We start from the raw sequence: 14,770 nt of genomic DNA on the forward strand, positions 1-14,770 counted from the left end.
ACATAAATTAGAATTTCCATGTCCAACTGAGTGTCAGAACATGGGATCAGGCATGAGAAAATTTAAGAATTGTTGGTTATAGAGCTAGTATTGAGGATTTCTTTTCCTCTCTGGGTTGGGCCATGGTCTCAGAACCTTGTGCACAGTAAAGCACCAAGATATGGTGCTGTGGGAGCAGGATGCCATAGTCTACAGGAGTTGCTGCCAAGAATCTACCAGTCTAGTCCATTCTGGCCGATGGCCCAGCAAACTCATTTGCAGCTGCTCCTGGTTCCCTCTTCTTAACCGTGCAGCTATTTCCTGTCTGTGGTTGTGCCCTCTTCCTGGGAGCACAGCCTTCTGTTTCACCTATCTCCTTCTGGCAACAATTTACCTCCAGCAGGGGGGAATTGTTATGGTAAGCAGAGGGTACGGTGTTGAGCTGAGAGGAGTCCTCAGTCCTCCTTCTCTTCTTTATTTTGACCTTAACTACCTTTCCACCAGAGGTTGAAGCTTTTGTATAACAAAAGTCAAAAGAGTCATAGCCTATGCCTATTTTCCATTATGCCTCACCCCTCTCCTGAGAAAATGATTGCAGAACGCCTACTGGCATGAATTAAAAGGAAGGGAAAGGGGAAAAATACAGGGAGGGGGAAAAAAAGCCAAAAGCAGAGACTGATACCTCAGAATACTGTCCCAGTCACAGTAGTCCCCTATTTTCTGAGTTTCATCAAAATTGTGAGAATTACAAATTAAAGTACATGTAAGGAATTTAGAATAGTGTTCAGTACATGGACAGTGAGTGTTTAATAAATGCTGGCTGTTATTATCTAGGGCTCCTTCACTGGGGGAAGGACCTGGGATTCTGTCCCAAGGCCAGTCTTCCAGGGCAATTACTCTAATACTCAAAGTAGCGCCAAGCTGTGTGAAGGATCTGTTGTTTCCCATGCTCCTGGAGGGACAGTTTGGTCTGCATACTGGTCCCATTTCTAGTCTCCCTAGGGGGTGAAGTTGCTACCCTACCTCCAGGGGATTCTCTTTCCTCCGAACATTGGTTTCCCTTCCAACCCCACCCCTAATTCCCAGAAAGCTCACTCCCAAGTCCAGTTGGTCCATCCACCCCCCACCACATCCTGGTCTGAGTCCAGGTGTTGTTTTACTGGCCTTTCTGATAGACCTGGAACTGCACAATTACATTGAAATTCAGAAGCAGCATGCAACTTTTGACACTGATGTCTTCAATTACCTTCAACATTTATTGAGCACCTAGAACATGTAAAGTCAGTTTCCTTTAAATGCTTTAGCTCTTAACTATTTAGTCTGTTTTAATTACTCAATTTGGATGAATTCAGATCCATTCTTAAGGGTTTTATGAAAAATAAATATTAAAATAGAAAATATTTGCATAACTCTGCAAATATAAACGACTTGTGTGGATGATTGTTGCTACAGTATTAATATTAATTGTAATAACAACACTGCAACTTCCCAGGCAGGCGATAGAGAGCAGCTGTAAGGCCGAAAGGAGCCAGACGGAAGAGGTCAGGGGAGGTGCCTCTAGCAAGACCAGCCCAGAAAAGGCGGGGCCTTAAGGAATGTACTCAAATCCCGCCCCTTACTCAGCCCCTTTCGTCGGCGCGGCGTAGGCGGTTACCATGGCGATGACGTATAGTGGGCGGGGCTGGAGGGCGGGGCCATGGAGAGGAGGAGGAAGATGGCGGGAGGGCGGCACTGAGGAGACCTCGGCGGCGGCGGAGGAGGAGAGAAGCTCAGCGCCGCGCCGCGCCGGGGCCCATGTGGGGAGGAGTCGGAATCGCTGTTGCCGCCGCCGCCGCTGCCGCCGCCTGTAACTGCTGGACCCGAGCGGGAGTGAGGGGGAAACGTCAGGATGAAGTTCGCTGAGCACCTCTCCGCGCACATCACTCCCGAGTGGAGGAAGCAATACATCCAGTATGAGGTACCGGCGGCGGCCGGGGTGTGGGAGGACTCGGAGGGGCCACCGTGTCGCCAGTCCGACCTCCACGGCCGCCTTCCGCTCTTGCTGCCTCCCCGCGCCCGGGCGGACTTTGACCCGGCGCCGCGGGGAGCCACTGCGGCATCCCCGCCGCGCCGGCCCCCTCCGGGGCCCGCTGACCTTCCCCTCCCCCGCAGCCCCGCTGCCGCCGGGGTAACGGATAGGAAGGCGGTGGGCCGGGAGGGAGGCTCTGCCCCGCCGGGGCTCGGGCACTGTGGTGGGAGGGCGACCCGCCGGTGGGGGAGTGGGGTGCGAGGGCAGCGCCGGTCGCGGCGCTTCCGCGCTAATCCCCTCATCCCCCGTCACCCCGACCTCCCGTCCCCACCCTGGGGCGCGCACCCCCTCGGCAAGGTTAGTTTTGGGTGCTCTCTCCTCACCTCTCTCCCAGGAACCCTCTTCTTCCCAGATCAGCCCCTGCAGGGATTTCCGTCGTCCCGCAGAGCCCCTCGGCTTACCCCACTAGCCCGCTGTTGACAAAGGCTTAGGAACAGGGTTGAAACTTGACTTAAATGTGTTGTCACATAGGCAGTGGTTACCGAAGGCAAACGCATTGTATAATCAACTGTTCTGTTTCGATAATAAGACTCGTCTTTTCACTGATTGCATGAAGTATACAAAGTAATCACATCTCTGGTTTTGGCTCTTCTGTTGTTTTGGAAGGGAGTGAAGGGGGAAGAGGAAGGAGGAAAGAAGAGAATTATTGACATTTTCAGGTTGTTCCCCCTAAAATTTTTGTGAACTAGGGAGAAAAGTACTGTATTGTAAACAAATGGACTTGAAAGCGTACCTGTGTGTTACAGAAATCGTGCCCCCCGCCCCCCAGTTCCTGTGCTAACAGCTCCTGGAGGGTATTGAACAGAGAGTGGTAAGGAACCTTACGTTAATTCAGGGGGAAGTAAAGATGATGACCCCACTGACAGACTCCGAAGGCGAGGCACCCGAAGGGCTGTAAGCATTGCCATAGGTGTCCTCAGTAGCTGGCACTTCAGATCCTGGATAGAGAAAGGACCTGTCTATAAGCTCCAGGAAGTCACATCTGTGTTACGTGCAAGAACAAAGAGTATAAAATCAATATGAAGGCAAATGTGCTAGCTAGATTTTGTGAAATAAAATATTTTAGTTCTCTGTTTAATTTCTACTTAAGTTCAGGGATGGGATGTTTAGGCAATAGCACATTAATTCGTATAGCAGTTGTAATAATTGAAGAAGACAGAGAAAAGGATGTAGGTAGGTTAAACAGAACCTTGGATGATTAGAAAGTAAATTCAGCTTGTAGTAACATACAATATTTGATTATTGCCAGAATTGAAAGGCCTAAAATTATTAATGCTTTTCTTGTCACTTAATTTTCTTACAGTGTTTTGTGGCTACATTTAGAAGCATGAAATAAGGGACTGGCTTTTCAGCCTGGAGAGTTTTTGATTTATTGTTCCTAATAACATTTGGTCAGTTTTAAAACCTTGGCTAGAGTCCAGATGACGGTTTTTATTGAGAGGAGGGTATTGGGCTTTCACGTTTCTAGTGATTTTCAGCACCACTGCCAGTTCTTCAAAGAGGCATAGGACACAGCGTGCTGAGGCAACGTCTCGCACTTGCTGTATAGTATGGCTTGCTTGATTGGGGCAGAAGTAATAGTGGCTGTATGCTGTTATTCATTTTAAGTATTACAGCACTTAACTGTTTCACAGAATTGTATTAATTTGGCATATCTGGGCTCGAAGTGGAAGCATACGGTTTAGTCTGAAAACGCAATTACCTCTTGATTTGTAATGTCAGCTTTGTGACTGGAATAGCCTCAGTAATTCTGGGGCTCCTCATTCACGTACTGCATTTGGATACTAGTCTTAAACCATTACTCCAGGTCACTCACGGAGGGGCAAAATTCCTGAGCATGTGTGTGATTGCATTATCTTTCCCCGGCCAATTATAAATAATTTCACTTACTGTGGATAATTGAGATTTTATTCTGCAGAATCCCTACTATGTGACTCCTGTCCTGGATAAGCTCTTTGATAGACAAAATTAAATAAGGGGCACTTTTCTTTGTGAATTGGAGCCATTAAAGACTTTTAAAAAAAAAATAGGGCTAGCATCTGTGAGTTGTATATTGTTTCTTAAGAGCTTGGTGCTGTCCTTTAAACATACTTAAAGAGGCATAAATAAGAATATTTAGAGTCCAGAAATGTTGGCAGCTTAAAAATTTAGGAGGGGGAAAAGCATCATAAAAAATGTTAGCCTTTGCTAGAGAAAAGAACTGTCTTGTAAAGCAATAACATGTAGTCTCTCATATATGAAGATGATGCTCTTGAAACACTCTTAGTAGAACAAACACCTGAATTTGTTTTTAGGCATGGGTGGTGAAATTTTGGTGTATTACCCCTGATTTCTAGCCTACGGTGGTTTCTAGTGAACCACTAGTGAATAGTGAACCACTATTCACCATAGTGAACCACAATGCTTTATCTTTGGTTTTTATGTTATTTCGCTATATTAAATTTTACTTGAAATAAGCAGAGTGTTACATAGAAGCTGATAATTTTGTTTTATACCTATAATTATATGTATTATTGTGTATATACAATCATACAATAAGTGCTAGTTCTTGTATATGTTAGCCATGAGACCCTGGGGACAGTCTTTTTGCCTTTCCAGGGCTCTTTCCTCCTCTATAAAGTAAGAATAGGGGGCCAGAGCTTTCCAAGGTTCATTGTAGTTCATAGGTTTTTTATTTAACTTTTGATGGTTTTTCTTCCTTGGATTGTTAAAATTATTTGTGTTAGTGACCCATCAGCATCCTGAAAATTTTTGGAGTTTCTAATTTAAAAATAAATTGTGGAGTTCTTAGACTAGGTCTTCATAGGCAAAATAATAAAGCATAAAATACTAGGACAACATGGAGAACCATATAAAGAAAATCTATTTGATTCATTTCTAAATAGTTTTTATAAAGAATAAATGCAAATGAGCATAGACTATTCCTGCTTCCTGTCATCTATTTGAGTGTAAATCTTGGCATATAAAACAGAACATTAATAAATCTTTGTAAGGATATTTTTTTTAAAAATTTAGAATCAGATTGTATATTTTAAGAGTTCTGTAATTGATTAATCAAAATTAACTGAGACCAGTTTCAACCTGATAGATTAGTATGACCATGTTAATATTTTACAGAATATTAGCAAAAGAAGCAAATGTATTTGGTGCCTTAGGCTGCTGACTTGTTGTTTCTTCCCTAGGGCCCTGTGCTTCAGTTTTTAGTGTATACTGTAGTTTTGTAGGACACTAAATTAATGAGGTATCTACATTTTAGGATTTTAGAGTTTGAAGGAAATTCAGAGACTAATTCAGAGACTATCTCCTTGTTTTTTTCAGGCAAGGAAACTAAGGTCAAGAGAGGTTAAGGCACTTGTCCAGGTCATATAGAGATATCTAGTCTCTCGAACATGGATGTTTAGGCATTGGGAGTCAGGTCCCTAGTCTAGCTGTGTGACCCTCATTAAATCACTTTCTCTTTCTGGGCTTTAGGTTCTTTATCTATAATGGGAGCTAACTGGATTTGATGGTTTCTAAGTCACAGCCCTATATTTTCTATGGACCTATCTGTCTGTAAATTTCTGTATGTTTTTATGGTTTAATTATGTTTGATATATGAAGAGGAAAGAATTTGAAGGACTATTATTAATAACATCCTTTTAAATTAATAGTGTCCTTTTAAAATTTTTTGAGGAGATTTAAATCTGTAAATGGAAAGCTGACCTAAAGAAACTCTTTTGTTTAACTTAAGTAAACAGGGATGGCAATGGATTAATTTTTTGTTGCAGGATTTGGGAGAGATTCTGCATAACTGCACATCCCTTATTTTTAAGAATAAGGAAAATTGCCTTAACAGTTGTTGTGATTTTCATTTATAGAACTCTCCCATGAGAACACTTGTGTTGCAGGCTTCAGTTTCCCAAAGGTATTGTGTTGATTAGTCAGGGTTAACTTGCCTTGCTGGGACTTGTTTGAAATTTCCAGTTTGGCCACCCGATGGGGCACAAACCACACTTTTTCTTAGTGCTTCTGCAAATGAAAGTACAGAATAGCATATTTAAGATAATACTTGTGATTGTGTCAGTAAGATGCATAGCATTTACCATGTTTCTTAAAAGAGAAAATGAATGTGTAAGACAGGAAGGTATTACTGTTCATTATTATTTTTGTGGAATGAAATGTGTTAGGGTAAGTATCCTGGAAAGATTATACTTGTCCATCCATCCCTGCAGGTTGGTTTTAAAACAGCCTTTGGGTGAAGGCCCAGATCATAAGAACCTAAGAATCTTATTTGTCCTGGGGTGACCATGGAAAATTAGTCCTGGCTTCAGATCTAGTTCTAATCTGGAAAGAGTTTGAGAGACTGACTGAGTTGTGCTGACTAGGGGTTCCATAGATCCCCAAAGGAGAGTACCCCAAATTCCAATGGAGTAAGAGAAGATAGTATTAGAACTATTAGTTATAGTCATTTTTATACATAAGGCAAGGAAGAAATAAAATTTTACTAATATTTAATAAGTGGATGATGTGGTGATCTTGTTTAGGAGGTATTCCGAGGGAATTTTTCAGTTTATAATCATAATCAAGATTCAAAATCAAGTGAATCCTGAAGGTTGAACTAGAATACTATATCACAAAAATGTTAAGATTTTTAAAAATAATGAAGCTTTTCAGTTATGTTGTTCTCTAAAAGTATTGTTAGTGATGATAATTTCTTAGATTAAAAATATTTTTATAGTATTCATAAATGAAAGGTAAAATTATTTTATCGTCTCATTTTTTTTTAAGATTTTATTTATGTATTTTTAGAAAGAGAGGAAGGGAAGGGGAAAGAGAGGGGGAGAAACATCAATCCGTGGTTGCCTCTCACCCTTCCCTTAATGGGGACCTGGCCCACAACCCAAGCATGTGCCCTGACTGGGAATCAAACCAGTGATCCTTTGGTTTGCAGGCTGGCACTCAGTCCACTGAGCCACATCAGCCAGGGCTATCTCATCTTTTAATAACTTCTATTTAAAAAATTCTATGTTTTATAATATACACAATTTTAGGATGTAGTTTATAAATAAATATATATGGGAGGTACATTGTACGTCTCTCTTTTTTTTATATGGATTTGACATAAAGAAAGTTTGGAAGACTCCTCAAGTTGTATAGCTCAACTGAAGCTGGTTTGTGGGTTGCCTGGTATTTAACTGGCTTTTATGATTGAAAGAGTGCCAGGATTCACTAGGGCTCTTGCCTTCTCAGGTCTTTCCCTTACCTAGTAAGTGGTAAAATAAGCCAGATAGACAAAGCTCATGAACATAAATGCCTTAAAATTATTCATTAATTCAGCCATTATGGGAGTTCTGCTTGCCACAGGCTGATAGATTTGTTATCAGATTCTAGATCTTTCATTATCTTAAACATAGAACAAACAAAAAAGAGTATTTTTGTTTTTGTATGTGTGTTTTTGGTTTTATATTTCAATCAACATACTGTTTTAAAAATTAAAAATGGTGGAGAAAGGGAAGATAGCAGATTGAGGTCTTGGAACAATTTGGATCATTTGTGTAAATGATACGGCAGATTTGTTTCCTTAGTTTTCAAACTCTTTATGTTATTTACCTTGAAATCTAACGTATTTATGGGAGGAAATAGTTACCTATTTCTTCCCATTACGAAGCAGGTGGGTATCTATAAGGACTGATTAAAAAATTCTTAAACAGCTATTTATTTATTAGAGGTCAGAGGAAAGTATAATTAACCTGCTTGTAAGTGTAACTTAACAATTTTGCTATCTCTGTAACAAGAGGGACAATACGTTGATTAAGAAAACATAGTTATCTCTTATTTATTGAGGATGACCTGCAGTATTTAAAAAGACTATATATACCAGGAATAAGGTATTAGAAGTCCATAGACCCAGTTCTGTCACTGACTATTCATAAATAATTAATGAACAAGTGATTTTTAAAAAAGACTTTATTTATTTACATTTATTTACTTTTAGAGAGAGGGAAAAGAGGGAGAGAAACATCCATGTGTGAGAAAAACATCCATTGGTTGCCTCTCACATGCCCGCAACTGGGGACTTGGACTGGGAACCCAGTCATATGCCCGCCTTGACTGGGAATCAAACTAGCCACCTTTTTGTTTGTGGGAGGACACTGAGCCACACCAGTCAGGGCAAACAAGTGATTTTTTTGAGGATTGAAGGGCCGAAATGTAATCAGACAGGAAAGTGAGAAGTTTTTAGATTATTGTCTGAGTTACTTATTCAGGCAGAATTGGTAAAGTTGTAATTCACAGAGGACTCCATATGCTTTGTGGGCTTTTTGTATACTTCAAAGCAGTGTTCACAAATTTTTTGGCCTTGAGGCCTTGGCCTTTTTGGCCTTGAAACTCCTAATTATTAAAGATTCCAATGTCTACTGATACATGCTGCATTAGAAATTAAAACTGAGAAATACTAAGTGTACAAGCATACCTATTATCCATCAGGGACATGGCATATACCTCATGTAGCCCCTGGAAAACTCCACTGTGTACTGTTGAAAGAATGAGAGTGACAAAAACTGGTGAAGTTGTACTGTTACTCTGAAAATACTAGTTCTGACTTTTTGGGTTCCCTGAAAAAGTTCCTGAGAGTTGCTGCCTTGGAGTTCAAGACCCCTATCAGAAAGTAGGGAGATGGCCTGAGAAAAAGCTCTCTAGTCTTAGGGAGCACCTAACAGAATAAGGGAACCCCAGAGGTGAGGATTCTCTGGTTCCCCATACCCCACCCCCCCTTCGCAAGGACAGTTGGCTCCCTGGTAGCTCCATTTTCTTTCTTTTGAACTTAATTAGTAGAAATGTCAGTTTATCATTAAGGAGAATGGAGTTAACATTTTATTGGGAAGTTAGGAACCAAGTGTCAGCTGCTTTACAGCAGTTTTGCAAGATAAATGATTTATTATTTACATTTTACTGATGAGAAAACCTAGGCTTAGAGTATGGCTACATACCTAGTTAGTAAAAGAACCAGAATTTGAAATCAGACTTGTCATACTTTGGCGCTCCTGTTTTCATATGGGAATTACAAAGGACAACACTGGTGGTATCGGTGGCAATAACATCAGCTGCTATCTTTTGAGTCCTTACTGGTAAGTACTTTGAAAACATTTCCTCTTTATAGCAAGATGTTTAGCTAGTTGTTAGCTTTGATAGATTGGGAAAACTGAGTCTTAGAGCCATTAAGTAATTATGTTGATACCGCTAACTGTGGGTAGCAGAGGTGAGACTGTAAGAGTCCCTGCTCTTAATTCCATACACTTACGGGTAGTTTGATCTGTTCTCCAGCACCTGCTGAAGTAATGGCTGGACTGAGGAATTATGGTAAGGCTTGACGGGTTAGGCAGAGAGCAAGAGTCAGGAACGCTGAAAAATCATTTAGCCATTCCTCTGTAACATGATCTGTGTTTGAATGTTAACACAGGTTATGCATTACCTGTATGTGAAAAGTACACCCCCATCTCTTATGGCACATTATGAATCCAAACTTTGGGCATATACAGTATGACTGGGGAAGATCAGAATAGATATTAAACCAATTCATTAAGGATTCTTGAGTGCCACCTTCCTTTTTTATTTTATAAAAAATAAAACAAGCCTTGGCTGGTATGGCTCAATGGATTCAGCACTGGCCTGTGAACCAAAGGGTCTCTGGTTCGATTACCAGTCAGGGCACATGTGTGGGTTGTGGGCCAAGCCCCCAGTTAGGGGTGTACGAGAGGCAACCAATCGATGTGTTTCTCATACATCAATATTTCTCTTCCTCCCTTTCTCCCTCCCTATCTTTCTAAAAATAAATAAATAAAATCTAAAAATAAAATAATAATGATAATAACAGCAGCTAATGTTAATTGTTTCTGGTGTGCCAGGCATTTTACATGTAATCCTTACCCTCTAAGGTAGGTTTTGTAATTCCTATTTAAGAAGACATTGAATCTTAGATTGAGTATGTTTCCTGTGGTCACATAGCTGGTGAGTGGTAAAAAACAAACCAACCAGAATTCAGACACAGCTGTGTCTGATTTCAGAGCCTGGATTCTTCATGTGGTACATTGGTCAGGATCATGCAAAGGGCTAGAGTTGTAAAGATAAGTAAGACCCCACCCTAGGGAAGCTTCTAACTTGTGTGGCCTGCCAATCATAGTATTATGTTATAGAGGGATGGCCAGTGGATTTTGCTCTGGAGATCAAAGGTATTTATCTCAGAAGGTATCACACAGGTGGTATTTGAACTGGGTACTAAAGATTGAGTAGGGTTTGATCACATGGTAAAGAGGGGAAAGGGCACTGGGGGTGATCTAGGTAGATAGAGTAATGTTGCATGAAGGCATAGATAGGTGGAAGTGTCCAAGCATGGTAATGAAATCTGGTTTAGTAGATGGATGTTGGAGAGGTGATGGAGTGAGTTTGGAAGGGTGGACTGGAAGGGATAAATTGGTGAAGGCCTCAAATACCCTGCTGAGTTGTTTAAATGTTTCCTGGGTGTGAACCCTCAAGGATTTTAAAGAAGAGGTTAGGGGGCAGGAACAGTGCAAAGTGAGATGTGTAATTTAGATCTTGGAGGATGCGTTGGCGAGAAAAGACCAAAGACAGAAAAGCCAAATCGTTTAGGCAAAAATAATGAGGCCTTGAATTAATACCTTATTTAATTAATTTTAATATGTACTTTTCCCACATTTTAGCATCTGAAACCAGTATGCATTTTATAATTAATGCTGTCTCATGGGTTAATTGGCACACTTTTCATTGTTTGAAACAAAAAATCATGGAGTATATTAGTGGCACCTTAATGATGAAATACAATAGTAATAGTATGTAATATTCATTGAATGCCTACTGTGTGTCAGGCAGAGTAGTAGATACCTGTCAGAGCACAGAATCTGGCAGTGTCTGGCATATATTTAGCAACTTTTTTTTTAAGCTATAGAAAGTGACCAAAAGGTCATGTGTTCTCCCTGAGATGTCATTAAGGGATGAGAAATAGAGATTCAGAGCAACATGGTTTAAGACAGTGAGTGAAGAAAACTAGAAGTTCATATCTGTCCTCTACACAGTGTGGCTAGAGCTCTGGAAATGAATTGCTTTGGTATCAATTTAGAGAACTTTCTTATTTTTTTAGTTTTGTATATTCAGTGAATGTGGATTTAGCCTTTTTTACTTATATTTAACAAACTGAAATGTGATAAGTGATAATAAAATTGAGACATTCCTTATCGTTTTTCAAATATTTTTAATAGGTAACAAAACTGTTGGTAATCAGGTTGAGTCACCACTATAATTCATACATGTTTTGATAAGCTTTTCTTTTTGAGTAGAGTAAGCTTTTGCAATATGAGTGTTTCAAATTATGTTGCTATTAGATATTTACTAAAGAGGACTGCAAACAGTTTTCTCTAGGATTTGTTTGCTTAGTATCGTGCACATTAAAAAATTCAGTTCTTGATAGATTAAAAAATTAGAATAGAACTTGTAATAACTCTGTGAGCTTGTGCAAAGCATTTAGCCTTTCTGTGCCACAATTTTCTTATCCTTAAACTGGGGATAATAATAATGCCTACTTTAGAGGATCATGTGATGTCCTGTAAATTTAATGAAATGGATTAATAAGTGGAAAGCACTTAGGACAGTAAGTATAACATTTACTAGTATAGATATAGGGAGTGAAGAATGGAAGAATTCAATGTAATGGTTTAAAATTAGGGAAACTGGTAGAGAATAGCTACTTTTGGGGGTGATAAACTCTTGAAATAAGATCTTAAATATGTTGATTTCATGTATGAAATGTCTGTAAGTAGAGATAGATACCTGGAGTTTAAACAATTGTATCAAATAAAAGACTTAAAATTGAGATAGTAATTAAAGATTTAACTCACTAAGGGAAAGTGATGACAATGTAAACAGGTCAGTGAGAATGAGGATTGAGGATAGGACTTTGGATATAGCAAAAGTCCTCAATTCCTTTCCAGTCCTCATTGGTGAATTTTGAACATAAATTGTCTTTTGTTAACTTTATTCTGGGTTTTAAGAAGTTAATCATTGAGGCTACACGTGTGTACTTTTCATTTGAGAGATTTGGCTATTAACGGGAATAGAATGGAACCTTTAGGAATGAGTAGAATAAAGGAGGAAGTTCTTTGAGGATAGAGTTTTATTCAGATTTGAAGGCAGTTGAGAAAGTAGCTTTAATTTGATATAAAATTTTTTTAAAGATTTTACTTATTTATTTGTAGAGAGAGGAAGGGGGAGAGAAAGAGAAGGAGAGAAACATCAGATTCTCACATGCCCCAGCTGGGGGCCTGACCTACAACCCAGGCATGTGCCTTGACCTGTGACCTTTTGATTTTCAGGTCAGCGCTCAATCCACTGAGCTACACCAACCGGGGCTAATTTTATATGAATTTTTGCTTTAGTTGCATTTCCCTCACTTATGAGCTGTGGGAATTTTAAAAAGCTATTTTATTTCTCTGAACTTTAGTTTTCTTGTGTGTAAAACGGAGACAATATTGGCTTTTCAAGGATATCATAAGAATTACATATAATATATGAAAGTGTTAGGAAGGACCTGACCTATAGAAGGTACTTTTCAATGAATCATAGCTGTTACGTTTTGTCGTCATTAAAAGTAAGCCAGAGGAGTAACTTTTATTCATTTATTAAATAGACATTTATTTTAGTGTATTGCTACTCATTCTTTTTTTTTTTTTAAGATTTTATTTATTTATTTTTAGAGAGGGAAGGGAGGGAGAAAGAGAGAGAGAGAAACATCAATGTGTGGTTGCTGGGGGCCATGGCCTGCAACCCAGGCAGGTGCCCTGACTGGGAATTGAACCTGCGACACTTTGATTCACAGCCCGTGCTCAATACACTGAGCTACGCCAGCCAGGGTGGTACTCATTTTTTAATACAACGAGACCGTCTTTCAGTGTCATGAAATTTCTTGGAAACCAAATGATGGGAGCTGGACTTTTAGAATCCATTGCTTGAGAATTTACATTCTGATAAAATGAATTACTATAATTTATAGATTCTGAGATACACATTCCCCTATTCCACATTCTAATGGTATGATGAACTTGGGGTTCATCATACAGATGTCATAGTTTAATTATTGATGTTTTTCTTCCCTAAAGTACATAAAATAACGGTGTGTCTTACAATTAACCAAATCAAAAGATGATAGTATTTTGTTAAGTACAGATATCTTTTATATTTTGACAAGTAGTAGTATATTTATGAGAAACATTATTTAGCTTATAGAGAATATCTAGTTTATTAAGGTTTTGCAGTATTGAAATTGGAAGTGGTCTGAGACCCATGGATTAGAAACACTTTTTAGAGGCATATTGGAAACAGCATTGCAGAACATTTGGGTTTCTTTTTGTTTTCATTCAGATAAACTGGCAAACTGTTACTAAGAGAAGTGAGAATTTATGTTGCAATAACTTACATTTGGGCAAAGTCCAACATGTTTTACCAACCTGTGTAAACTATTATATGTTAAAGAGGGCTGGAAGCCAGTAGCACTACGAATGTTTCTTAGGACTAGTAAATGAAGGAAGTTTGAATTTTGTTTAGAAATAAAAGGTCATGAAAATTGGGAAAAATAAGAAAGGACTTTGCATTTTGATATTTCATGCAACTGTAAATGCTATAAAATAATTCAGTAAAAATAATAGTTAACACTTAAAAATTAATTGATATGCTTATTTTGGACATTTAGGTTTTGTGTTACAAAGTCTGTGGAATTTACAAAAATATTTTGAATTTATACTGTGCTAGATGCCATGGTCTATAAAAATTGAAGTGGGATGGCTCTCTACCTCAGAGAATTTACAGCTGTTTCCATAATAAATAAATGTAAGAATGAGATTTAATTAGTTAGAAGTGAGCATTTGTTATCAGCTTTATTTTATTGTCAGAAGAGGTTCCTTAGACAAGGAAGATGCTGATTTATTCTGTCAGACCTCCGTCAGATCAGAAGTGTGGCTGCATGACTTCTCAAGGGCATTCAGGGTAAGGTAAATTACAGCGTTGGTGGTTTTGACGTATGGAAATGCAGTTTTGCTTTTTATTGCTAAAATAAATCACTTACTTGAAGTTGTCATAGTTTTCCTTTCCATAATTTTGTGTCTTTCTAGGGATAAAAATTTTAGCTACTTTGATCAAGACAAGCCAAAGATGTTGGTTATGATCTGATAACAAGTACCTTCTGTGATATGAAAATCTGTCTCAAATCTGGTCTTCATGTATTAATTATCTATTGCTGTATGATAAATTACCCCAAAACTTAGCAGCTTAAAACAGTAAAAACATTTATTATCTTATGTTGTTTCTGTGTGTCAAGAGTTTGGAAGCAGCTTAACTGGTGGTTCTGGCTCAGGGTGTTTTGTGCAGTCACAGTCAAGATGACAGCCGGGGTTGCATTCGTCTACAGGGTGAGGATTTGGTTTTAGGGTGGCTCACTCCAGTGGACTGCACGTTTGTGCTGGCTCTTTTCAGGCCTCAGTTCCTCACCCCCTGGACCTCTCCATAGGGCTGCCTCAGGTTTTTCCACTGGCTTCCCCCAGAGTGTGTTATCCCAAGACAGAGCAAGATAAAAACCACAGTGTTTCTTATGACCTAGCCTTGTAAGTAGCACTCTTTCATTATTGCAGTATTCTGTAGGTTATACAGATCAGCCCTAGATACTATGGGAGGGGATTGCACAAG

At 39.2% G+C, this 14,770-nt stretch overlaps 1 protein-coding gene across 2 annotated transcripts in view; it reads left to right on the forward strand.

Annotated features, from left to right (window-relative positions):
* The first annotated feature begins 1,672 nt into the window (after window positions 1–1,672).
* Window positions 1,673–14,770, forward strand: part of XPR1 (xenotropic and polytropic retrovirus receptor 1) — a 135,044-nt gene continuing 121,946 nt past the window's right edge. For both annotated transcript variants that reach the window (XR_006785609.1, XM_045838458.1), the window contains exon 1: window positions 1,673–1,936. Coding sequence is in view for 1 of the 2 variants with exons in the window: in XM_045838458.1 (XP_045694414.1) it covers window positions 1,868–1,936 (69 nt within the window). In the remaining variant the exon portion in view is untranslated. The remainder of the gene's footprint in view (window positions 1,937–14,770) is intronic.

The sequence above is a fragment of the Phyllostomus hastatus genome, unplaced genomic scaffold (assembly GCF_019186645.2).
Source record: "Phyllostomus hastatus isolate PE091 unplaced genomic scaffold, TTU_PhHast_1.1 phas_contig_283, whole genome shotgun sequence".
In the NCBI taxonomy this organism is placed as follows: domain Eukaryota; kingdom Metazoa; phylum Chordata; class Mammalia; order Chiroptera; family Phyllostomidae; genus Phyllostomus; species Phyllostomus hastatus.